This window comes from Amia ocellicauda, chromosome 17 (assembly GCF_036373705.1).
Source record: "Amia ocellicauda isolate fAmiCal2 chromosome 17, fAmiCal2.hap1, whole genome shotgun sequence".
In the NCBI taxonomy this organism is placed as follows: domain Eukaryota; kingdom Metazoa; phylum Chordata; class Actinopteri; order Amiiformes; family Amiidae; genus Amia; species Amia ocellicauda.
In genome coordinates, this window is record NC_089866.1 from 9,309,418 (window position 1) to 9,336,934 (window position 27,517).

The 27,517-nt window shown below is 41.5% G+C and overlaps 3 protein-coding genes across 4 annotated transcripts; 1 reads left to right on the forward strand and 2 right to left on the reverse strand.

The window, feature by feature from the left end:
* Nucleotides 1-3,427: 3,427 nt before the first annotated feature.
* snrnp25 (small nuclear ribonucleoprotein 25) lies at nt 3,428-9,261 on the reverse strand. Its single transcript, XM_066689744.1, has 7 exons — nt 9,180-9,261; nt 8,670-8,939; nt 7,886-7,976; nt 7,419-7,524; nt 7,185-7,259; nt 6,752-6,831; nt 3,428-3,807 (listed from the first exon to the last, which is right to left on the reverse strand). Exons 2-6 carry the CDS (start codon nt 8,910-8,912, stop codon nt 6,774-6,776), a joined length of 573 nt encoding a protein of 190 aa, XP_066545841.1. The 5' UTR covers nt 8,913-8,939; nt 9,180-9,261; the 3' UTR covers nt 3,428-3,807; nt 6,752-6,773.
* A 204-nt stretch (nt 9,262-9,465) lies between these two features.
* Nucleotides 9,466-11,213, forward strand: polr3k (polymerase (RNA) III (DNA directed) polypeptide K). The gene is made up of 3 exons (XM_066690386.1): nt 9,466-9,718; nt 10,274-10,361; nt 10,580-11,213. Exons 1-3 carry the CDS (start codon nt 9,608-9,610, stop codon nt 10,705-10,707), a joined length of 327 nt encoding a protein of 108 aa, XP_066546483.1. The 5' UTR covers nt 9,466-9,607; the 3' UTR covers nt 10,708-11,213.
* Nucleotides 11,214-17,319: 6,106 nt separating this feature from the next.
* On the reverse strand, nt 17,320-27,296 carry cdip1 (cell death-inducing p53 target 1). 2 transcript variants are annotated; one of them, XM_066690384.1, is made up of 6 exons: nt 27,163-27,296; nt 21,639-21,723; nt 20,795-20,904; nt 19,347-19,487; nt 18,580-18,853; nt 17,320-18,478 (listed from the first exon to the last, which is right to left on the reverse strand). In XM_066690384.1, exons 3-6 carry the CDS (start codon nt 20,877-20,879, stop codon nt 18,367-18,369), a joined length of 612 nt encoding a protein of 203 aa, XP_066546481.1. In that variant the 5' UTR covers nt 20,880-20,904; nt 21,639-21,723; nt 27,163-27,296; the 3' UTR covers nt 17,320-18,366. The 2 variants fall into 2 exon arrangements, with proteins under 2 accessions (XP_066546481.1, XP_066546480.1); XM_066690383.1 differs by having other exon boundaries at nt 21,639-21,726.
* Between the last annotated feature and the right edge of the window lie 221 nt (nt 27,297-27,517).

Consider the following 27,517-nt stretch of genomic DNA (forward strand, 5'->3'; position numbering starts at 1 on the left):
CCCTGCCCCTTTCCCAGCGAACCCTGAATGGTGTCTCAAAGTGCAGATCTTCAGAAGCAGGCCTCAGTCGAGATCTCGGACCACAGCGCCTCTCGTCTCCAGACCCCAGTTCACAGGTTGGTGACAGTGTGGATATGGGTACGACACTTGGGGCACCTGTGAATGACGTCTTTAAAAGACTCGATGCAGAACGGGATCAAGCAGCACCCTGCCACACAGCTGCAGGAGAGAGGGAGAGGCTGGTCAAGAGCCATCAATCTGGGTTAACCCTTTGTTATCTCAAGCAAGCAGTGCGGACACTTTTGCCGCATCCAGGATGCGAATGGCAGAAGACTAGCTCAACAAATCTCAACTGGGAAAAATCTAACTTTAGCTTGTAGTGTAACAGCCTCGTGGGCGGTGCCTTTTCATTGCTAGTGGACTCTGTACTTCCTCCACAAGCAGCTTGAAAGGGGAAGGGTTTAAATTGGCAGTGCTGTTGGCTTACCTGGTGCTCAGTGGCGCCGCCAAGGGGTGGCCAGGGGGGTCCACAGGGGTCCACAGCCACCCTGATACAATCGCTGGCCCCCCACCCCACTGGCCCCCCCTCGTGAGTCGCAAATACATAATATGCTTCTGAGTATGCATAATATGCTTCTATCTGATATTTTACATTAGGTACTTTTCATTTAAATCAATAATGTATATTTTTCATAATAGTTTACATGAAAGAAAATAAATGCATAGCCAGCCAGCCAATCCTACTCAAAGGTCCATGTTTCTTATGGTTTCTCAGTCAGTCTGAATATATCTAAATCTATCATGCGAGTTCATTTACAGTCAGGGATTTGTGAACCAAGCAAGGCTAGGAATTAATGGTTTGGCCCTTGGGATGGGGGCACATTAAGAGCAAATAAGTAGGGGAAAAAACTGTCAAAAAGGTGGACTTGGATAAACGTACCCAAAGAACACGCTCAAGAAGCACGTCAGCCAGGCGATGTTGCCCACCTTGGTGAAGGTTTCTGTGATGACAAACTGGTAGCAGGAAGGGCACTGAGTGTGCGACGGAATGGGGGGCAGATTCTCCACGTCCAGGATAACCTGAGGAGCTGTGGAGAGGTACAGACCCCCACCCCACCCCACCCCCATTACACTGTTGCACGGTTCCACCCAAGAGCTGATGGATCCACTGGTCTGGGAATGAACCCCCCCCCCCCCCCCCCCCGTTTAGGGTCGCGAGTTATCCTGCAGCTTCTTTACATGGATGCATGGGTTGGAGTGGGTAAACCCCGAGACCATTGATCGTCCCACTAAGATCCCCTCAGCTGATGAGATCATACTGCAGCATTGGTTGCTTGATTCTAATGACTTTGCATGGTGCCTTGAAGCCTGGGATTATGGTTACTGGGTACCACAGACATCCTACACTGAAGAGAAGGTTTATATACTCCTCAGTGCTCAGCCTGCCTGAGAAGAAGGGGCATGCACCCCAACGCACAACTGAAGGGGAGCTCTTGCTATTGTAAAACCAGAGTGATACCTCTTCCCCGAGTTCTGTTTATGAGTCTTACCTGGAGTGGAGGGTGGGGGGGCTATGTTCAGGACGTCTTCAGTAAGACGAGGGAGGACAAATACCCCCATGTCTTTCAGTCTGGGGACATCTGCCCGTAACACAGAGAGGAACAGAGACGACTCTCAGAAACACACAGGGCATACATTGCAAAGCTCTGACGGGGGTTTGGGGACAGGTACCGAATTTAGTGTGGAGTCTATATTCACTTCGTCAATGGCCGTTTGGGTGGTGCTCTGTGCCTCACCTGTGTGGTGTCCGTTTGGAAAGAGGATCTCGTCTTTGCGGGCCATGAGGTCTTCCTCCTGATCGGCGAGGGTCTCCAGCTGCTCCTCGATCTTCTGCAGCTCCGTCCTCATGCCTGTGTCCTCCCCTAGGGACAGCCACCACATAGACACAGCGTTCACACAGAGACCCAGACTCCAATCAACAGCTGTGTTCAATTGAGCATCGTTTCCATTTGCTTTGTCGATACAGTTGCCTTTGTTAGCAGACAGAAGGTACACAAAAAAAATGTGAGGTGAGAATAATGTCATATTAAGATCTTATTATAAATTGCTGGATTGTCATTTATGCACCCTAAAGTGATGCAAGATAACAGCAGATAGTAGGGGACCTTTTTTCTTCTTTTTGGTGGGGTTTCTGTAGTAGGAGGTCTCCTTGAAGCCCTGCAGCATAGCCAGCAGGGCCTGCCGGTCACTCAGCTGCTGCTGCTTCAGCCCCAGGCGTTTCAGCTCGGCATCTATGGCCTCCACCTCCTGTAGGTCACTGGAGCTCACCATCCCTGCAGCACAGGGGAAAAACATCCCCTAAGAATGTGAAGAATGGAGATCTTGCCCTCTTACTAGCAGGGTCCACACATACTCCTTCTGCCCAGGTCCAGATTCAGATTATTTATTTAAATATTTGATGACACAAGTTGACAGCCATTCTCCATTACCCCCCGTAGTCATCTTCTAGGTTGTTTTTTTCATCTATTGGGATCATAATTGTGATTATTATTTTATTATTATTTTTTTACATGGCTATATGTAATTAGTCATAATCTCATTAACAATTGATTCATATATACATGTATACATAGATAAAGTATTTATCTCCAGTCCATTTTTAGAAGAAAACGTTTTTTCTTGTTGTTTTCCTCCCCGATTAAAAGTCTGTCTTAGTAATGGGAGTCTAAATGAATGCCAGTTTAATGACTGGATTTGATACCAGTGCCCTGAAACGACACTACGCAACACTGTGACACACTGCTTTACATATTACTGCCTAAAACTCCAAGATTGTTCTATTGTTATATTTCATTACATGAAGTAGGAATTAAAATTAAGATATATCAAATAAAACACCTTACCTGTTCTGGTCAAAGAGGAGCACAGTCACTTGCTGGGTTCCTTCGTGACTATTCACAAGGTTACTGTCGTTCTGTGCCACTTATTCCAGGAAATAAACGGGTACCAGCTGTCTACTAACTCAGTGAAAACCTATGCTTACATATTTAAATCCTGTGGTCCAGTACAGTTTTTGTTTTAAATCATGGAATACATTTAGTTAAATAACTGAAGCTTGATCATTAAAACCAGAGTACATTTTAAACAATTTAGCATGAAAACTACCCTGCATACCCCCCACCCCCTTCCTCTGCTCACCAGAGGACCAGAGGACCAGAAACACCCCAGTTGGTATGAAATAGGGTGACTGCTGCGGGAGCCAATGCAACTAATTTGTTTAATATCAATACTGTACCATAAACACACAAAGACCCATCTCTTCTAGCAGAGACAGAAGAGGAGACCAGCTGCCAAAGTCCCTCGCAGTCTGCACAGAATATGGAGAGGAACTGTGGCAGTTAACAACACAAAAAACACACTTAATAAATTCAATTTCCATTTCACAATAACAAGTAGTTACTGCTTTTTTGTGCCTTTTATTTCATTTTAAACAAATATATACATTCACTGTACAGACAGATTTTAGATATTCGATTAGTCAATACACAATATTTTACACATGTATGAGTGTTTGGAAAGTGTTGCTGAATTATCCTGCAATATGTAAACCTAACAATACAATACTGGGAAAAAATAACAATAGAGGAACAATATATTACAAAAAAATCATCATCATCCATGTGAAGATCGTTATGTATTCAACACTACTCTACAAACAGTAGAGGGTCTTGTCTCTAGGGGGTTTCTGACCTCCTCCTGGAATGTGTGGGCAGATTGGACCATGCCATGCTGCTCACTTCCTCACATCTAAAACCACAAAAACACAAGGCAGAGGTCAGAAAGGATGGAAACTGCTGTTTCCACTTGTTTCAATCTATAGTTTCTCTTTTCCATGTCAAGCCGGCAAGGTTTTTGTTTATGTGTATATATATATATATATATATATATATATATATATAGAGAGAGAGAGAGAGAGAGTGAACATTCATAGCCTATAATAAGAAATGCTGAATTGTGCTTTACACCACTAACCCCTGTCCACAGTAAGGACTGACAGTGGAATTTCACCAAGACCCCTGTGACCTGATCACCGGATGCTTTACAGTACAGTCACACAATACAAGCAGGTCGCATTACTCATTAGCTCCAAGACCAGATGGCTTAATAAATGTGTACAGTGTTGCCATAAGCAAACAGCCTCCTTGGCTATACTTAAATACACAACAACAGAGTAGCATCTGCAAGGCCAACTTCTGTCCTAGACACCAAATGACTTCTTGACCCAATAACAAACTGAGAGTGATCAAAAAGCAGAAGCATGATATAACTGTTGCTGTTTAAATCTGCTTAGTCTGCATGTTCCTTATACAGTGGGGGAAAAAAAGTATTTGATCACCTGCTGATTTTGAAATGATCAGTCTATAATTTGAATGGTAGGTGTATTTTAACAGTGAGAGACAGAATAACAACAAAAAAATCCAGAAAAATGCATTTCAAAAAAGTTATAAATTGATTTGCATGTTAAAGAGGGAAATAAGTATTTGACCCCTTCAACTTAGTACTTGGTAGCAAAACCCTTGTTGGCAATCACAGAGGTCAGACGTTTCTTGTAGTTGGCCACCAGGTTTGCACACATCTCAGGAGGGATTTTGTCCCACTCCTCTTTGCAGATCCTCTCCAAGTCATTAAGGTTTCGAGGCTGACGTTTGGCAACTCGAACCTTCAAATCCCTCCACAGATTTCCTATGGGATTAAGGTCTGGAGACTGGCTAGGCCACTCCAGGACCTTAATGTGCTTCTTCTTGAGCCACTCCTTTGTTGTCTTGGCTGTGTGTTTTGGGTCATTGCCATGCTGGAATACCCATCCACAACCCATTTTCAATGCCCTGGCTGAGGGAAGGAGGTTCTCACCCAAGATTTGATGGTACATGACCCCGTCCATCGTCCCTTTGATGCGGTGCAGTTGTTCTGTCCCCTTAGCAGAAAAACACCCCCAAAGCATAATGTTTCCACCTCCATGTTTGACGGTGGGGATGGTGTTCTTGGGGTCATTCCTCCTCCTCCAAACACGGCGAGTTGAGTTGATGCCAAAGAGCTTAATTTTGGTCTCATCTGACCACAACACTTTCACCCATTTCTCCTCTGAATCATTCAGATGTTGGCAAACTTCAGACGGGCCTGTACATGTGCTTTCTTGAGCAGGGGGACCTTGCGGGCGCTGCAGGATTTCAGTCCTTCACGGCGTAGTGTGTTACCAATTGTTTTCTTGGTGACTATGGTCCCAGCTGCCCAGATCCTCCCATGTAGTTCTTGGCTGATTCCTCACCGTTCTCATGATCATTGAAACTCCACGAGGTGAGAACTTGCATGGAGCCCCAGACCGAGGGAGACTGACAGTTATTTTGCGTTTCTTACATTTGCGAATAATCGCACCAACTGTTGTCACCTTCTCACCAAGCTGCTTGGCGATGGTCTTGTAGCCCATTCCAGCCTTGTGTAGGTCTACAATCTTGTCCCTGACATCCTTGGACAGCTCTTTGGTCTCGGCCATGGTGGAGAGTTTGGAATCTGATTGATTGATTGCTTCTGTGGACAGGTGTCTTTTATACAGGTAACAAGCTGAGATTAGGAGCACTCCCTTTAAGAGAGCTCGTTACCTGTATAAAAGACACCTGGGAGCCAGAAATCTTGCTGATTGATAGCAGATCAAATACTTATTTCACTCATTAACATGCAAATCAATTTATAACTTTTTTGAAATGTGTTTTTCTGTATTTGTTTGTTGTTATTCTGTCTCTCACTGTTAAAATACACCTATCATTAAAATTATAGACTGATCATTTCTTTGTCAGTGGGCAAACTTACAAAATCAGCAGGGGATCAAATACTTTTTTCCCTCACTGTATGGAGCTGTTTTGACCAAACTTGATGAATCTTTGTGTAGCCGATGTAAATAATGGTAAACTCAGCGATAGAGAGACTAGAGGCCTACCTACTGTGTGCCCTGGCCCTCCACAGGCCTTTGTAATAAACCCACTGATTTCTGACTCCAGACGTGAAAGAAAAATACCTCTTCTTAGGCAATTTGCATGTTTATATTGTGATGCATAAGAAAACAAAAACGTTGTGTTAAATGCAAAAACACCTTTAAGAAACAGGAAGTCTGACTGAAATGAGACAGCACTATGGATTAATGTGTGTGTACTTTGCTGCAGTTACTATACCATCAATATTCTGCAATTGTCCAAAACCACATGAACATATGCACCTTCAGATTCGAATGAACATCCTCCCTGCTTCAATGAATGTGTTGTACAGCAGTGTACATATTAAATTAGGAAAATGTTTTGTATAAAAAGGGTTCTGTTTGAAGACTAAACTCATTTGCATTGAAGGAAGGAATAATTCATTGATTGACTGGAGAAAAAACTAACACCAAATACCCATAGAATCTTTAATCTTTACAGGGTGATTTGAATGTGAAGAAATACTGAACTTGGAGCTTTCAATGCTTTGTTTGGTTGGGTGTTATTTGTACGCATGCTAATGAGGTTGGAAACACGGTTTCAGAAGATACAGGAAGAAAGGCAGCATGTATTTGTGTGGCTTGAGGGCCCAAAAGCATTTACATATATTTCACGTGTGCTTCTCAATTGTGTGACGGAATGTGCAGGAATCTGTAACAGAAGTTTTAAAATCATTAAATACAGCATTCTATAAGAGGACAAGACGAATTCATTAAAGATCTTACCTTTTTTTCTTTATTCTTTTTTTTACTGTTTTCTCAGTTTCTTGGCAAAAGTGACCTCATCCCTGTTTCGTATGCCATAGCTGCAAAAAAAAAAGAAGCAATATATGGTTTACGAAATATAAAATGTAAATTGGTATGTAACAAAGATCATTCTCTTAACTTGAATGTGACTTGAGCGTGAGATTGCATGACCTAACTGCTTCCAGTTCAGCCTCAGTCTCTCTATTTACCTAATAATAAAGTCCTGCAACTCTACAGAACCGAAGGCTATGTACACTTGCAATTACCTGCTAACACAAGAATCTTATCTGAGGCATCATTTCCAGTCATGACTAGCTGTCTTTCATTGGGCTTATTTATACCAGCGTTTAAAGGAAAATGACCAAACTCTGGGCAGCACTGTATATCAACACGGTATCTTTTGTATACTTACTCCTTCAGTTTCTTTTTGTCATCTACCAGCTTTTCCCCTTCAAAAACTAGAGTAAATGTTCTCCACACGTATCGCCTTTGAAACACACAAAAGAGAGGTTTTGGATGACATCAAGTACAACAAACAACAATAAATACACAATCCAACACTGGTGTTTATTTTATCAAATACACACATTAATGTTTCAGAAAAAGGGATCTATACAGTGTTTGTTTTCCCAGTGTGATACATTACCAGCTGATATATTTGATCCCCCCCTCTCTCTGTTGTTTCAGCTCCATGAACCTACGGATGGCTTTCTTCAGATCCATCACGGTTGCGTTCTGTACCACCACGATGGCTGAAAAGATGGTAAGCATCATTAGGTACAACTTCTACCCCCATGTATCAGGTCAGGGGGTCAGTAAACCAAACTGTGCACTCTCTTATTAGCTGAAAAATTAAGACTAAATATGAAAATCTCAACCAGCTACTAGGGTCACTGATAACATCAGGTTTAGGAGACACCGTCCTATTTTCCTGTACCGATAGACTGGGATCAGAGGGAAATTGTAGTCCTGCTCCACCAGTCACTGGAAACTCAAGTCTGCGGTCAATGGGTTCACTTGGGTTGAAGTCTCTTGACATTTTCGGAGACTCACAGACAGTTGGTATGATGGTTGCTGGAGAATGTAATTCCTAAGAAAACCACATGAACTCACGCATGACTTCCCCATCAGCCTTGCAGACTCGGATGGTCATGGCCTGGCCGTACTCCAGAGCCACCTGAGAGTTGACCTCCTCTAGAGTGACCTGGGCAAGAGACCAAAACATCCGCAGGAGGAAACGGAGATGTTATCACAACACGAGTACTGGTTTGCATTGAATTTGCATGTACTGCTTTGTTTTTTTATAGACAGAGATCTGTGTATTCTGCATCTTGCTGGAATTCATAATGTCACTAAAACACAAATGTAACACTGCTGCAGATTTCATTTTGCAGCCACAAGAGGGAGCTGTGGATCTGAGCCATGAGTGAATGAACGCCTGTAATTTCTGCCTGATAAAGACTCCAGACTGTTTTGTTTTTTAATGTGACCATCTGTTATTTTGTGCGTGAGAGGAAAGTTTTGCATTTTCATTACACTGCACCATACTATATGAAGGCCTGTTTCACCACTGAAGATCACTGCTGTAGTATTGAAGTTTACCAAATCAAGTGAGCAGAACTGCTGTCTACATCTGTCTACCAACATGCAAGCTCACTCTATTGAGGATTTATTTGGAGGAGACGCACTGCTGCACACCACTGCTGTAGTGTAGTACATATGTCACAATTCACTTAGAAGGAGAAAGAGGTGCATTGCTGATTGGCTCTTTTTTGGGGCATTTAAGAAGTGGCCACTCTGTAATATGTAAGGGTACCATATTGTAGTGACTCTTTGAACGAGTACAATCCATTTAGAGAGAGAGAGAGAGAGAGACTCGCAGGGCCAAAATACTCACCTGAATTGGAAGATCACAAAGCAGTGGGTCCTGCACAATCCGAGCCAGTCCCTCCTCAAAGATGTCCAGGAATTCAGCATGGGGCAGGGCTTCCTCATCTTCTTCTTCTTCATCTTCCTCGTCCTCCTCCCTCTCCTGCTCCTTTTTTTCTCCCAACTCTCCCTCCATCCCCATTTCTTCATCCTTCACTGAGAGCCCCACGGGGCCAGCTGGGGACCCTGCGTCCTCCTTCTCTGCCATCATCAGTCTCCCTCTACACGACTCAGGTCTCTGTCCACACAGAAAAGAAAAGACAAAATAGAGTAATTTATTAACAGATACTGGCAGCATTATAAACCCCTCTCTCAAGATTTGGCTGAAGTGGAGATGAATGACGACTGGCTAAGACTGGAGTGGCAAGGGCTGTAGCTGAGATTCACAAAGTCAATATTAATGGCTAATATTAGATTAATAGAGTATAATGCATTTATAACAAACATTTACAACATGCTCTCATGAAAAGGTACTCACTTTTATTTAACCATGTGAACTTGTGCCAGTGTGTACAGCTCTGCACATTTCCAGGCAGACACATAGCGGAAGCAAAACACTTTCTAGGTCCGTTGACTTTAACGTCCTTGACGGAAACAAAACTGCGATGATGCTTTATGTATATATTTTGTGGCACACGAACCGAAATTCCGTCACACCATATTAATTAATTTTAATGACCAATAAGAGCGCATAAATCCAGATAATATGATTATGTATACAGTGTGGTTGTTTTAATGCAGTACAAGAAACATCCTATAAGTCATTGTTTCAGGGCGGACCCATAAGGATGTAACACACAGACTGTGCGGCTGTCAGGCGTGTTTCTGGCTTCGTTTCTTTTAAGACTTGTATTTGTATTTAATTTTTTCTAAATACTTTTGATTGAAGGGTTCATTATTATCGACATGTTGCTGTTCTGCCCGACTTGTGGAAATGTGTTGATTGTAGAAGAGGGGCAGAAGTGCTACCGATTTGCCTGTAACACTTGTCCATATGTGCACAACATTACGAGAAAGGTATGTGTATTAAAACTCACTCAATATTACTTTTTAACGTCAGTTCTATATTTGACGTTTGTTAACTAGTATTACAAATAGCATTAACGCCCCTTTATTGCGATTAGCTACATGACATAGTTAAGTGGCTTTAGTTTTATCTGTAACATTATTATATATAACCTATTTGAAACAATAAGTCTAACATGTTATTTAATCAGCAGTGGTCACTAACTTGAGTGCATTCCACATCATTAATAGTGGGACCGTTTGTAATCATTTTTAAACAATATATCTGTATCTCATTAGTAGTATTGTGTAGAAGTACTAAATATATAACAGTAGTAACTGTTATTCGTATTTTACATATTTATTATTTGGCACTGATTGAGCTCAGTCGAATTGCAGGATTTACAGGAGTACAATACAACCAAACAGCAATACTGCTTTCACAACATGCAGTACCCATGTGCTTATGCAGGAAAACAAGGTAAAGCATGAATAGATGGGAGGGGTAAAACAAAGAGAAGGATAATGTGGATTCCTGAGTTGACAGTGTGACTGTTGTCATCATAGGTCACCAACAGAAAGTACCCCAAGCTGAAGGAGGTTGACGACGTACTGGGTGGGGCGGCGGCCTGGGAGAACGTGGACTCCACGCCAGGTAAGATCAGGACACACGGTTGATGAGGGAAGTCTGCCCCTTTCCCCCTTCGCTTCATTGCATTTCTGTTTTTTAGGAGACTTCTCTTTCTCTTCCTACTTCACTAAAACAAACATAACAGAAGCTTGAAAAGGATTTAGGGTCCTTTGTTGTGTACCCTTAAAACCAAGAGTCAGGAAGTATATTATAGATGTGCTTTTTCTTTTCCTTCTTTCCAGAAACTTGTCCGAAGTGTGAGCACCCTCGGGCTTATTTCATGCAGATCCAGACGCGCTCGGCCGACGAGCCCATGACCACCTTCTACAAGTGCTGCAACCAAATCTGTGGGCACCGCTGGAGAGATTAAACTGCTGATTTCAATTCCCGGACTCATCTCCAGCTGCTATTCAGCCCCGCTGTTTTCAAGTGTCGAATAAGGTTTTATTTGCAGTATAATGCTTTAACACCTAGAAGTGAGAACTGTTATTGCAATACAACCAGGAAGATGTTGAGAAACCATACGAGTTTTTGTTTGTTTGACCAAAATCCCACTTCCATACTTCAATGAAGGTATGCATCAAAGCCTGCTAAGTATAATAAAGAGTAAATCGTCACACACTGTAATCCCAGTAATGGTCTAAACAGGGATTGTGTGTAACAGGATGATACCATCTGATGGAATTGGAATTGGGTTTGCTTTTTTTGTTTTTTAAATCTGTGATAGATGGTAGTCCAGATGGGAGGCTCAGAACAACGCTTTCATGCTATTGAGATGAAGGACAGACGTTGCAGCTTTAGTACCTTGCAATTATGACTTCATGGATGCAAAAAATATATATTAAAAATAAACGTGTCAAAGATTGTAATGAGTAATATGAGAGTCGTGTATGTATATTATCGATCTACCTAATACAATTCCTAGTCTTTTTTTGCCTTAAACAGAAGGATTATATTTACTACAAGCTGCTAGAACTTGATATACCTAGGTCTCAGTGTTTCAAATAAATAATTGAAATGCATTACAAGAAAAAGAAGCATAACATTGATTGTTTTGTTTTTATTATTGTTAAAAGAATAATTTTGTATTCTATGCAACAGTTGTGGTCATTCATTTTACACAATAGTATAATTTACATGTCAACATCAATACAAACATGGAATACCATGGATTGGATTAAAGATATTAATATCTGTGCCTCTTCAACCCAGCAATAACTTTACTGCCTTTCCACAAGACTGCAAGCCACTTAATGTTGCATATAGAGAGGTTTAGAGCTTACAAAGTCAATGGGGACCAGCCTGGATTTGCAAATATTCATAAAAAGCATGAACATGCACTGCAAGTTACAGACAATGTTTACTAGATATCATAATCAGATTTTTCATCAGGTGCAGTTGATAGGATTCCTGGATAGTTCATGCTGGATAGTTAACAACAGCAATTATTATTTAGAAAATAAATACATTACATAAATAAATAAATAAATTACTTAACACTGGAAACTGTTTTAAAAATAAAATACCAAAAATAAAGCTCAGCGGGTTATATTTAGGTATCCAACAGTCAAAAATATCTCTATAACCCTTAATCTTAAGAAATACACACTGGGAGGTATAGCAACCTCTTTTTCCTTTATTTCACCTTATTTCTAGAAACTGATTCAAAAAGACTTGGTATAGTCCACAGTTCCAGCTTGACCACCTTAGATATGTGTGTGTGCTTGCACTGCAACTGAAAGTTAGATCAATTTGAAGTTGGCATCTTAAAATGCTGTAAGTACTGCTGATGGAAGCACAGAACTACAGAGTGAACCGAGTCAAACTCAACACCGGATGTTGATCTAGCGAGATTAATTGATGATTGAATATCAAATACAGTAAATTAAGTCTTACTGTAGAAATATTTTGTTTCTAGAAATTATTAGTTTTGTAACACAGCAGGACAAAAACAATATGGCATTCCAAAACCCTCTACAACATTGCAGTTTGTCATATCCAGTAGACTCCATATTTTAGTGCTCCCGTCCCATACATTATTTAAGATATACTTCCAATGGATATGTTCCATTGACAGTCGATGCATTATACATTTACAACTTCTTACTTCTTGGACTGCATACTATATACATTATACAGGTGGGTTAGGGGTATCGAAGGCGGTGAAGTTGAACGCTTGAACACTTAATATGAAAACTCAAACTTCACTTGGCAATAAGCAATTGCAGCCCATGGCAAGAACGAAACAATTAAAACAGACAATTTACAGCCAGCGTCCTCTGACAGGGGAAACCCTGCGGGCTCCATATTCGATTTAAGAAGAGGATGCGCTACCAGCGATCTTCAACGGTATGCGCCTGCAGGATTGGATCTTTAATTCACAAAGTCAGCCGTGTCAGGTCAAGTTCCATGAGACAGGTCTGCAAATGGAGATCGGTTCAAGTGGAGCCTAGGTTCTGAGCCCACAGTTCTAGACCACCTTGTCGTGAAGTAAATAGCAGGCTTTACACAAAGCTGGTGAGTAGGCAGCCTGCAGGGGGGGAGGGGGAAGGCACAGACAGAACTGCTCTACACAGAGACGGACGCGACAGTGAATGTCATGTGTGTGTGTGTGTGAGGAGACAATGCTAGAGTGGAGGGCGACAGAAACACAAGTTCTTCTCAGACTAAAAACAAAAACAAACGCAGCCGAGTCTGAGAAGAGCACGGCTGTACATTTTATTTTTTTGTTTTCGTTTTTTTGTTTAAACATTACCATTGGTATGTAGAAAACCACGACAGGTATTATTCACAACACAAGTAGCAAAAAAAGCGTGGCTGATTAGTAACAGATGTCTATTAAAGAGATCTTGTGAATCCACCTGTGGCGTTAATGATGAAACCTCCCGATTTTCATTTCAGGTGCAAAAAGTAGATATAAACCTAGCACAATGGTGAATACCCTTTCACTTCTAGCTGGTAGGTCTTGACCTACATCACATTCATAATTAACTAAAACCTCAGTGGTAATCAAGGGTGCTTTTGGATGCTAACGTAGCTCTGTGAATGTCATGTTCACCAACCCCACCTGAGTAAAGCACTTTCTGATTCTCTTTAAGACAGATTTTGGTTCTCTATATAAAGTATATAAAACAGACATCCTCCACCACCTGGATTTTAGTGGTGGTCCTCAGTGAAAGACCCAAAACAGAGGAGCAGATATTTAGCGGTGAGGCCTAACAGATGAAAATGTCACACCTTCTACCGAGGGTAAGCACTGCCTCAGTAAGAAAGCGTAATGTCGAGGTCTCTCCCAGGATCTGGTACCCGTTAAGAAGGCTTTTGTTTTTAGTGTACCTACGGCAAGCGACAGGGACAAACAGTATGTTAAAAAACAGTTCCCATGCTAAGTGTACTATGAATCAGTTACAGCAAAAGACAAGGAAATATATACATTATAACACAATCATTATTTTAAAATTCCATGAGGGCCTATGCTTATTGTCCACTTTCATTATCAACAGTATAAAAAAAAAACAAGAATATGAACAGGCTGGTCAGTAATCTCCCTTGAGCCTATGTGGCAAGACGCAGTGAACAGATGCTGAACAGGGCAGTGCAGTCAGTGACACACATTAGATTCACCGCACAGACTGGACATATGGCGAGAGCAAAGCCTGCACCAGATTATAATGATGTCATGCAGGGGGGCAGGATGGCATGACAGCTCTCATGCAAATTTACTTTTACAGCAGAAGAGGTCTGTCCTTGGTCACAGTTAGGGTTTCCACCTGAACAGTTACCGTGAAGAAATGCTTTTAACTACTTCACTTGTGCATGCTTTCTGAAAAGATGTTTCAGCCCTGGAAATCACTATCAGACTGGTGCAAACTATGTCCATTAATATGAATAATTGACTGAATGGAAGCATTGCAAAAATAGTACATCAAGTCAGATGGCTGATTGTGTACATGTTGTATCATTTTCATAAACAGAATCAAAAGGAACAGGCCTGGGAATCAGTAGACAATCAGTCAACACAAGACCAAAACATTCCTGTGGCCATCCTTCTTACAATTAAAAAACTGTTTTACATGATGAATAACATCTTCTACAGATCTCGGTGACTTTTCCATTATAAAGTACACAAAGTCGCAGTGTTTGTTGGTATGAATTAAAAAGGCCTTGAACACTTAGCAGGCGCCAGTTTTTACTAACCCTGAACTGAATTGTCACACTCACTACTGGCTCTCCTTTTTACCCCGACTGAAAAATATTCAAACAGGAGACCACGCCACAACAGAAAGGTCCAGTGGGCTCCCCTACTTAAATACATATTAAACATATTAAACAGGAATAAACAAGACCGAACGTTACAGAGCACAACACGTCTGCTTAAAACAAATAACAGAAATATTAAAATGCCCACAAAAACAACGAAAACATAAAACAAACAGGACAGGACTTTACTGCACAATTAACTGGTACATCTTCATGTCATAGCTGCTCTCAAAGTTCCTTCCCTTAGTGCCGGCATTTTCAACCCTGTTCCCCTGTCTCTCCTGGTTTCTTTCTACCTCAGCTCACAAATGCTTATGTGAACTCTTAGTTAGAGTTGCTGACTGACTGTCTTGTAGTGCTGAAACAGCTGGGGAGTTCAGTGTACATGTAAAACTACCATAGGAGTGACTTGAAATTAACTTTTAATGGGCTGAAAACAGCTACAAAAGTCTAATTAGGCCAACAATGAGTTCAAGGGAAGTTTTGATGAGGGAAGTTCAGCTGGAACAACCAGCAGGCAAACGAGTATGAGCACGAGCACGGTTGTAAAGCCCATTCATTATTGCATATATATCTTCTTGCTCTAGGTATTAAAATTTCAAATGCAAAACGAAGTGAAAGACTGGCTGGTATTTGTTTTCATTTGAATACTAACAAAACAAAAGATTAATCTCTAGCAGTCATTATTATATATTTTAGTTATCTAATTCTTCCAAAGATCTTTTTTTTATGTCTACTCTAACAGAGAACAATATACTTTAGTAAACATGCTGGTGAAACAATTAGCAGGTGGATCTTCAATCCAGATTCAAAGAGCTGCACTGCTTGATGTCAAACACAGTCTTCTGCATCAGGACTCATTACCATCTCTAACCTGAAACACTAAATTGTGCAACCCACAGGAACAATTAAAACAAAGGTTTTAAACATGTCAAAATAAATAAATCTCAGGTTCTTCCTTCACTATTTTAACAGTAAGTTATACTTCTACTAACATTATGTTTGCAGCAGGACTGATGATGTCACTAGCTAATTTGCTGTTCTTTGTTTTTTGTATATGCCAAAAGCCCTTAATATTAAGATCAAAAACATGAAACAATCTCATTATGATATGCTGTCAGGGTGATGTGTGTATGCATTTCACAACCACATAAGCCAGTTGTTCAGTTAAGAGAGTCATTCGGAAATAAACACCACATTTTTTTCAACAACAAACAAAAAACGCTTGTGTGTGACAATGCGTCTGCTCTCGTCAGGTGAATACAAGTGGATGGCCCTTGTTGCTGGTCTTCATATTAGTGTGGGATTCACATTTGAGGCCACACTGCTATATGATGTGGTTTACAATTTGAAAATCGTGCCCTGTACCGCTATCTCTGCTTCAGTCCAACATACACTATATTACCTAAAGTGTTGGACTAGAAAAACAAGTTCTGTTCACAAAACACCAGTTGGTACCCAATGTCTGACATCATCCTGTGGATATACTGGGCCATTCCTCCCACAGGGCAGAAGTCCAGTCCTATACAACCAGAGCCAGGCTTGTCCAATGACTTAAGGTAACAGTGTATACTGGATCCAAAATAATCTGCCTGAATGAGATAGACTTTAAAAACACACTGACACGGGTGGAAACTCCCTCTGAACTAAATCCAGCTGGAATTCATACCTCTGAGCACTAACCAGAGACGGACAGGGACATCCCTTTGAAACAGTTGGTTGCTTCCCATAAACTACCTTCTCAAAAGAATTAGATGAACTTGTGGAGATGTAGTTATAGAAAGATTCAGGTCCTACACAAAACAATCAAAAACAACTAATAAAATTAAAATATTGCCAATACTACTGTATCAAGGTGCAATCGGTTTCAGTTCACGCCACAATATACAGTACTGTGCGAAAGTTTTAGGCAGGTGTGAAATGCTGTAATGTAAGAAGAATGCTTTCAAAAATAGACATGTTAATAGATTATATTTATCAATTACAAAATCCAAAGTGAGTGAACAGAAAAAAAATCTACATCAAATCAATATTTGGTGTGACCACCCTTTGCCTTCAAAACAGCATCAATTCTTCTAGGTACACTTGCACACAGTTTTTGAAGGAACTCGGCAGGTAAGTTGGCCCAAACATCTTGGAGAACCACAGCTCTTCTGTGGATGCATGCAGCCTCAGTTGCTTCTCTCTCTTCATGTAATCCCAGACAGACTCGATGTTGAGATCAGGGCTCTGTGGGGGCCATACCATCACTTTCAGGACTTCTTGTTCTTCTTGACGCTGAAGATTGTTGCCCGTTTCTTTGTGCTTCTTCAAAAGAGCTTGGACAGCACATCTGGAAACCCCTGTCTGCCTTGTGTCTTGTTGCTGTGCTCAGTCTTGCCATGGTGTCTGACTTTTGACAGTAAACTGTCTTCAGCAACCTCACCTTGTTAGCTGAGTTTGGCTGTTCCTCACCCAGTTTTATTCCTCCTACACAGCTGTTTCTGTTTCAGTTAATGATTGCGTTTCACCCTACATATTGAATTGATGATCATTAGCACCTGTTTGGTATAATTGTTTAATCAAACACCTGACTATATGCCTACAAAATCCCTGACTTTGTGCAAGTGTACCTAGAAGAATTGATGCTGTTTTGAAGGCAAAGGGTGGTCACACAAATATGGATTTGATTAAAAATTTTCTTCTGTTCACTCACTTTGCATTTAGTTAATTGATAAATATAATCTATTAACATGTCTATTTTTGAACGCATTCTTACTTTACAGCATTATATCACACCTGCCTAAAACTTTTGCACAGTACTGTACATGCCTCCAGGTCTACCAAGTGTTACCGTACATTTAAAAGGGATATTCGGTTACCAGGTGACAGACATCTTGTTTAATTCAAGATGGTAATACACAGGCTAAAAATACATCCAGATCTCATGGCTAGTTCCTTCAGAACACAGACTGTACTGACACCACAGAGAGCCTGGCCCAACATGATTCAATATTAAAACAATAAATACAAATCAAACCATATTAAAACTGCACCTGATTGAAAGCATCTCTGTATTTCCTACTATCTGACACGCACCGTTTCACAGAAACAAAAATAAATAGTAACTTGGTGATACAGTCATTATGTATTGTAAGTGTTCAAAAGCCTTTAATTTGTATGTTAGCCTTTTTCTTCTGGTTGAAACTCAAGATGTTTAAGAGTAACATAGCACCATATCCACATGTACATGAAGGAATTTCACTCCCTGTTATTTTCTTTGTCCTTATTTTCTGATTGTGACTTTCTTCCTAACTGTAAAGGTTATTGCCCCTAGTTCACACTGGGGCGTGCCCAGAGGTATGAATCCAGTCACTGCACTTTTACAGAACTTACAATTCTTACCAAATATAAAACACTTTATAATTTATTTCATAAATCCCTTTTGTTTTTTTGTTGCTTTTTATTTTACTCAGATATATTATTCCTCCAATAAGCACCCACTGTTAATCTAGACCTTAAAAATTAATTGAAGTATGTGTTTGGATGTATACAAGTATCAATTTATGTGTGTGTATATATATATATTATATATATACATACATACATACACACACACACAGAGATATATACAAGTGTGTGTAAAATGCATTTTGGCTACCTAGAATAAGCGCTATGGTGGCAGGGATTCCAAAGGAAACATAGAAGGCCAAATGTAAATAAAAAGCTGTAACTACCACAGACATACTCAGACAATCCCCAAGGGGAGTTTCAGTGTGGCAGGGCACTGTTAGCAGATGCGCTTGTATGAGTAGATGTGGCCCTTGCAGTAGGGACAGGTGTGCGTCACGTCCTTGAGGTCGTCGATCACGCAAGGGATCAAGCAGCAGCCCAGGTCACAGCTGGTAAGAGGAGAGACACAGCCAGGGTAATGAGAAATGCTCCGATCGAGGAGAACGTGAATAAGCACCATCCCTGTCCCGAATGTGTCGAGGTCTCTTACCCCACAAAGAAGCAGAAGAGACAGAAGACCATGTTCATCAAGCCGATTTCGTGGGAGATCTTGGTGATGATGGCCTGCTGGCAGTGGTGGCACACGGTCTGTACCGGCGCAGTCTGGAACATCTCCCCCTGTAGCACGGTCACCGTGGTGGCAGCACCTGGGGGCACGATCACCGTGGCTGTGTGCCCGCCGGGGGACGGGTAGTGGCCGAGGCCAGGGGTGTACTGTCCAGGGACGAGATTAGGGTAGGGTCCTGGTGGAATGTAGAATCCAGCTACAGGATGAGAGAGGCAAGAAGACTGGATTACAGCTGCCCAGGGAAAATACAAATCCTGATCCTGGCCTTTCTGCTGAGCTGAACTGTAGTGTGTGATTGTGATTAAAAATAATAATAATAATAATAAATGGCTACTGATTTTATTCCTGCCTTGCGCCCGCTCCGGCTTCCCCACAACCCTCACCAGGATAAGCAGTTTCGAAAATGGATGGATGGATGGATAGATGGATGGATGGATAGCTACTGATTTTATGCACAACACCATAGAGTAACCCAAACACCCTAGTTTTCTATTATAATTTTATCCTCTTCCAAGCTGATTTTAAATACAAGAATCTAAAATCTACAGTAGATCATAAACATTCATACTGGTCAGATGACATGTTCCACTTCATTCTTCCTGTCATACCAAACTTCACTGGTGGAGGGAGAGAGAGAACATTTTCCTCTCAGTTTTCCTGCAGGTCGGCCCATGACAGGAGGGACGTACCGTGGTCAGGGTGTGGCATGGCGCCGTCTCCTGGGACGTGAGGGGGGATGAACCCGGGCTGGGGGGGTTCGTATGGCGGGGGCCCATACTCTGGAGGAATGGGATGTCCCTGTGGGGGGCCAGTAGTCACAGGAAGAGGGCCTGCTCAAGGCATAAACAAAGCATTACAAAACACAGACGAGCATCCACAACAGTCCCGTGCTTTTGACTGGGACTGGGGCTCTTAATTCTGTAATAACTCAGTGTGAGGACCAGGGCGTGTCTTCAGGAATTACCTCCTTCCTGTACCCCTGTATGAATTAAATCACCACAGAACTGCTTACAAATGCCAGCCTCTGTCAAAGCGGTATGCAGAAAGTGCATCATGCTGCGTTTCTCCAAGACTGCTGTCACAAGCATTTTGTTTCTCACACCAATGAACTGGAAAGCAGTAAATGAAGGACTGAGGACACCATTTTCTTATTTTGTGTTAAAATGGGTCTCAGTAGGAGGTTTATCAGGCCTGCTAAAGTATTTGACAACGGCTATGAAATGCAGTTTTACTGAAGTTAAGACACAAGACTGTAATGCCAAATGGGATAAAAAGAAAATTGTAGAACCACCAGTGTTTATCCTCACTTTAAAAAAAAAAAAAGAAAAAAGAAAATGCTTTTCTGTGAAGCAAGAAGTGAAATGGCCATATCATATATAGAGAACTACACTGAAATGTTTGCAAAGCTCACTTTATAATGGGGAAAAGGGGACATGGCTGTTTCCTGACATGTCCACCTCTATTCAAGGTATCCTTGGTTACGTGTCCCATAAGCCTTTCCCCAACACGCGGCCCGCGAAACACCCCCCTTACTAGCAACAACACCGTCAGCCCCCCACCCCCCCCACTCTTACCGGAGAAAACACCGTTATCCCCCAACACCCCCCCCCAGCTCTTACTGGCGAAAATACTGTAAGCCCACCAAACGTTACCCGAGATCAAAATTGGCCCGAGGTCAAACCTTGTTGCCGACCCCTGCCCTACACTGTCCTCTCTGGTGAAGCTAATTTATACAGAGTCTCACATTGTATTCTTCAATGCCCAAGTCATTCATGCTTCTCTCCTCTAGAAGAGGAAGAGGCCCTGCCAGCAGAAAATGAAAACTTTCCCAATTGAGACATGGTCAATGCGTGTTGTTTACTGTGGCACACCAGTGCTCGGACGCTACCCTTGTGAGTCTCTGCCACGACTCTTGCATATCTACTCAACATTTTCACAATGGAGGTTGCAACAGCAATAAATGTTTGGTAAATTCCACTTTTTTTTCTTCTAGGACATACATAGCAGTCACATTTTGGTGCTCTGACCTTCATCAAGCTGCATCCAAGTCACACAGTGGAAATATACAATACCACAGAAAGGTTAGACGTTCTAGAGTGAAACGGGGTACTTGTATTGGCTCCTGTGCTGCACGTACTCGAGACAGGTGGCTGACCATTCTTCTCCTCAATCAGGGGGGCGCTGGGACCTCCGGGGTAGGGAGGAGGGGGGTCGTTGGACATGTTTGCCTGCTCGGTTGTCACAGCCCTGCAACACGACACCCAACACCACTCTGTTAGGAACTCCATTCACAGCTTGTTTTTATGGCTCATTTATGATTCTCATTTCAATAACAATAACAAAGGGAAATCTGATCTATGTCTCCCACTAGCGTTGACTGTCGGCATCGATAGGTAGCAGGCAATACTGAAAGAGCTTGCTTCAGAAGGGCCAGGATTGTGGTCTTCAGACACACGCTGCTCAGATTCAGCAACACGGTCGCTGTTGTGTGCATGGGTCTCACAAGGAGGCATGTCGAGAAGTGTGAGTTCAGGAGTGGCTGGCCTATTCTTTACAATGCAGAACAGCAAATCCCCAAATAAACAGGTGAATAAATCTAGCCGTGAAGTCATACTGGTGGCGTCTGGTGCTGCTCTCCCCCACCCAAACCTGATATAACCTCAGTGCTGTTTCAGGAGGGTTTAACCCAGAAAAAGATGACAGTAAAAGTTAAGCTCGGTATAGACAGATTAACATAGGCTACTGTTGCAAAAGAACGGGATGGACACTGGCATCCCCAGAGAGACTGCCCACCTGCCACTGTACACGATCAAAGGGGGAGGTTTCAGCAGAGCTGGAAATGTAGAACAATTCACAGCAGGAGAAGCTGACAGTCAGACTCCCTCGACAACAGTGAGGAATAACTGATGTTCTCCAACGCCTTTACGAGCATGTCAGCAAGGATGACCCAGAGGAAAGAAATGGACTTTGGTATGAATTACCTGCCGATGACAATGTGATCCTGGAAGTCAGATGCGTATCACGGGGTGGTTCTGGCAAGTAGAAACACCGCTCAGTTCAGCAGGTCTTCTGGGACAAGGGGAAAGAAAAGAGAGATAAAATGATGACAGTAATTGTGAAAGAGTTGCGACGTCTGGAACAAGTGCCACGTTCATGACAGGGCCCCGGTTATGTATCACTTAGCGCTCACTGAGCCACTGTGCAGACGCAGCTCCTCAAGCACAATTAATAGCCACTGGGTCTTCAAACAGGCCGATGCAGGTTGTACAGCTTCAGAGAGGCTGTTTGTGCTAGGATGAGCTGGGACTGACTGGTTACAGACAGCTTGAGGAATCACAAGAAGACTGCATTTTTAACACTGCTCTGGGAGATATTTCACAGAAAGGTAACCAAAAGGTAAACCCCTCAGTATCAGGTAATGGTGTCTGCATGCTGATATACATGTCCACTTACATGAAGCAGATCAATATGTGCCATGTTATAGTGCAGTGTTGTTCTATGATAAGAGAAAGCACAGTAAAGCCACAATAAGAATTAAGGACAGTCCAGCATGAAAACAGACCATTCAATATATCATATATCTGCCTATACTATGTACTATGGATTACAATGTATCACATTCAATAGCATAACATGGCAGATCATTCTGTGACGAAGTGTCCATTCTAAATCATTTTTTATTAGGTTTCCAATACAACCCAGTGTCCTGATGTCTGTTCTAGGGTCAAGATTTATACTCCCTTCACTCTCATTCTCCTTCATATTTCCACTGAGCAGGCTGCACAAAGACAGGCACACTAGCCTTCCTATCATGCCTCAGTCCTGCCCAGCAGTCAACCTATTCAGGCTAATGGGAGCTCTGTCTCCTTGCCCAACGCCATAAATTATACTACACTCGTCTACCTTATACTGGGAATCAGGGGAGTGTATGACAAAACAGAGCCCACTTTAAATCAGATGTGAATGTTATAGTTTATGAACTCGATGCATTTATACAGCCATTTTAATTTAATGTGAATGTGAGGTTTTCCTTGGCCTGCGAATTAATATATATATATATATATATATATATGTGTGTGTGCAGGTGTGGAAAAAGCTGAGCAGCATGTGGCTGTCAGTATTATTGCACAGAATCAAGCTAAGAGCCACTTTGCCCCCCTCCCCATCATTCCCTGAAGGGAACAATGCTGTTTGAAAGAACATCCTATTAAGCGCGTGCGCCTCGAACACTGACCACATCCTTACTGATCCCCACCCCACACACCACCTCAGATCTTAACCCACTTGCGGGTTCTAAAATAACTCTTCACCTGAATTAGCGTCCCACTGCAGGATTACAAATATGCCATTTCCTTCCACATCGTCCACTTTCATACCACAGTGTAAACAATCACACCCGACCCTATTGTCCCTGGTGTTGTTTTTTTTAATCTCCATTAATAAAAGTTGTTTTATATGAAAAATGGAAGTAATGGAAAATATCAAATTATTTGGCCCAGATTACCTAACCCTTAGGAATCCAGTTCAAGATCACCTTCAGAGGCCTGTTAAATTAGGATAATATATGTTTTTCAAGCATCTTAAATGTTTGAGATATAGTATGTCAAACTGGGTCCTTTACGGGTTAAAAGTAGGGGAAGAAAAATGCTGTGTGCTTTAATTATTAATCATAATGAATATCCATAAGAATGAAAAGCAAAGATTTTACAAAAGGACGCACTGCTTTAAACAAGGGGATGCAGGGCACCTGTGTAGTTGAAGCCACATGGTTCACATCACTAGAAACCCAGCAAGAAAAATATGTTGAAGGGTCGCTTGTTTGTAATCTTGTTTCTGTTCTTATCTCAATCTTTGGTTTTAAAGCTAAGTATAATGAAAACTACTTAAATGACCACACACACATCTGGGAGGCAGAAAGTAAACAGAGTTTGAAAAGTAAACAGCAAAATCACTTTTAATCCCACTAAAATTATGCCTCAATGTTTCTCAGACCTTCATGACTGTTTAGATCAGGGCTGTCAGACTCCAGTCCTGGGGGGATGCAGTGTCTGCTGTTTTTTGTTCCAACAGGAGATCCCAATTATTTAATTAAACTAATTATCTAAAACTTTCATATTTCATCTTAAAATGTGTTAATTACCAAAACACTGAACCCAGGAACATTTCAGAGTCTGGGGAGAAGTGTTCAATTCATCCAGTTAATTGTTTAATTACATCAATTAAGCCAAGAGCTGGGCTGCAACAAAACTCAAAAGACACTGCAGCCCCCCAGGACTGAAGTCTGACACCCTGGTTTAGAGTAATGAATCATGAAACTTTCAATCACAGGTATGTTTCTTTTTGTGTGTTTTTTTAAATATAAAAAAGCTTATACAGCATATCACTTGATCTTACTGACTGCTGGCAGGTTCTGTTTAGAAAGATTTTTGCCAGCAAACAAGATGAATTGCCTTTTTATTTTTATAAACTCCTTATCGGGGAGGCGGAGGGGATAAAATGAGAATGTAATGTTATCATGCGGCACACGCACTCACGAAAGGATCTAAATTAATAAATAAAACACACACAACAAAGCTACACTGAGGAACCGAGGCCAGACTGATTGATGGAGTTCTCCCTACAGAAACCCTGCAGGCCACAAATGCAGTTTGTCATTGCAGTCACAAGACACATTCCCAGATGGCTGTCTGAGACTTTCACAGAGACCACAGCCTGGGAAGAACAACAACAACAACAAACAACAGCAATAACAAGCATCTGACAACACCCTTTCACTCCCCCACAACACTGTTTGCAGAGGTGGATTTAGATTATTTCACATCAGTTCATGTGAACTGGGTAGAAGAAATAAAAAATGTGATTTATTTGGTTTTAAATTCAGTAAGAATCCAAAAGCAACATTATTTACCTCGTTTAGCCACAGTTTGTTCCGTCTTGTAGGGTTATTAGAAGCAGGTGGCTTATTTAAAAGGAATTAGTTACAGACTGTCTGCAATCGACTATGCACTTTTAAGGAAGGCCTGGTCTCAACGGCACTTGGGAGGACTGTGTCACAGCTGTGCCAGCTGCTCTCACCCCACACTCCCCGGGGAGGTCAGATTCTCGTGGGTCACAATTACCCACCTCTGACATCATAGGGGGTGTTCCCTGTTAGAGTAATGCCTGCATTGCACTTGGCTGAGCTTCATCTCCAACCATGCAGTCGAGGCCTAAGATCACATGCCACAAATACTTAAACAGATGGACAGATATATATATATATAGATCTAACACACAATCTATAGCTAAGCCATGCTATCAGTGCCTCCTGAAAGCAGATTCATGACAAAAAGAACGTAAAAACAAACACGTCAGTCAAAGGTTTTTAGACATTTTCTGATCTCATCCAGGCCACATAAATCCAAGACTGATTTAGAGGGAATCAATTTGGACATTTCAAAACATAATAGAAGACAAGGTTACTTTCCAGTTATCTCTACTTTCTGTTGATTCCAGTACTTTCGGAAATAAGCATGGAAATGGTTTATTTATACTCGCCTGACACACTTCAGCACGCCTGCTTGGTAATAAACCTACAACTGGAATGAACTGCAGGATGTACCTCTTCATGGTCTGCTCTCACCAAGCCGTTACCAGCCAACACATTTTCTGTCAGGAGCTATCTTAGAAGGCTGTGTATTTATTTACTTTGATATTAAGAAACAGAATAATCTCCCTCATTCGTTAAACAGTCAGATAAGGTCAGTACAGTAATGTTTCAAATAAAAGGACATATTCACTGATTAGCAAGTGAATGTTTGCAAAGAGTTACAATATCACTGAGGCTAAATATTTACAGAGAAACAATTTGAACAGGAACAGGCAACAGTCACCTTGAGAAACAGTGACTGTGATTGTGGAGATGAGCTTGTAATTGGTCTGGGATCTACAACCTTTTTATTAATCGCTGATCTGAACTTCCTGGTTCAAGTTTTTATCATTCCGTGTCTATGTAAACACACATGCTCAATAAAGGTGAAATAACAGAAAGTATCTAGGGATTACAGTGGGTGAGTCCCAATATACAGACTGGATGATTCAGAGAGAGGTTCCCATAATGAATCCTTCTAGGAAGTATGTCATATAACAAGGCACACATTGCCAAGTTGCTCTGGGGCATTTTATTCTGGTATCAGATATAACGTGCTTCTCAACAAGCTCAGGAAACATTCAATACAAATTAAACCCCCATCTGTCACTTTAATCTAACACACTGAATCTTTTCAGAAATTGTATAAAATATAGTAGTAGGTCTACACCTTTTGTTCTCAAAATAAAGATACAGTATTTAAATTTTTGATGATTGACTGATCCTTCACTCCCACACAACTGACCTTTTGTTCCATCACTGTGAGTATGCAGCCCTAAGTAATACACACTTTTAGAATGAAACGATACTTGTGTGCAGAAAGCCTGCAGTATTAAATAAAAAAATATCAATTATATTCCAATTTAACTTTTATAATTTGAAATTACCTTCTAATCACACTCCACTAAATATAAATGCAAGTTTTGAATAATGTTTTAATTTAATTGACTGTGGGGGCTGGCAATCCATGTTTATATAAAAGGATAGATCAACTCTTCTTGCTGTTGGTTTGTATATACCTAGTGAAAACTTAATTTTGATTTGAAGACAACAACTAGAACATTCCAAATTCCACAAATGACGCTAATTACCCTATTCAACCCACTACAGCAACATACACTAATGCCCAATCCTTTGCATAATGGCATTAGTCTTGGCTTTTCTAGGCGCCTGTTAACTAAAACGCACATCTGCCCCAACCAGCTTTGGCACAACAGCGACTTGCAGTATTCAGCGCCACTTTCTTCGTTGTAGCCCCTCTTCAAGAAACTACATCTTCCACCAACACCTGGAGCCGCAATGGCTTGTGGGGATGCGAGTTCCCATGGAAGAATAAGCCGGCTGATGTGTTACGCAAGTGAAACGGAAGAACTACAAGGCCCAAGCTCCTCCAAAATACAATACAGTCTGAAAGATGACATTTTCTGCAACCACTAAAACGGTTTTCATGTTTCTAACATATAACACGTATATGAATTATAAATGCCAGAAAATATAGAAGTGATTTCTATTAATTCATGGCAAGGTATATTTTTATCTGGAGAAGACCATATTCTTCAATAACAGCATAAAACAAGGCAACGCATTTATATAAGCTGGGGCTTTAGCTATTTAAATATAAAACTAATAACATAAATTATAATGTAAGTATACAGATACGACATTTAGCCTATATACATCCTATAGGGTGCACAACACGGTAGAGAAATGGAAAATGTAAAGGTCACTATTTAAAACCTGCTCTCTACGACATAACGTCAGAATATAACAAGATTAAATGATCATCTGAAAGCAGGTGCATTAATGAAAAGCAAAAAACAACAACATGGGCACGACGGCTACCATGAAACCGGAACGCTTAAACCAAAAATAGTTACCTGGTTTGTTGTCTTTGCGTTAAAAACAGACGAAACAGTGTCTATAGTCCAGTGTGGCTGTGCGAGGCCAGAGGCTTGCCAATGCAGCCCGGTTCCCAGCGCTTCCCAGCCTTATCCACTGCTGCTCCGGAGGATTTGACGTCGCTGTAATAAACAATGGGAAAGCACGCAGATCAGCCGTCGAGTTGGTGTAGCGCAGTTTTGCGCGGGTCTGCGCTGCTCCACCAATGGGATCGGTGGAATTCGGCAGATCTGCGCAGAACTGCGGAAATCTGCGGTACACGAACCAGTGTTGGCACTCAGCAGAGACTCAGGTCGGCTTTAGTCAGCATTAGGAAAGCAGCGCGGTTAGTGT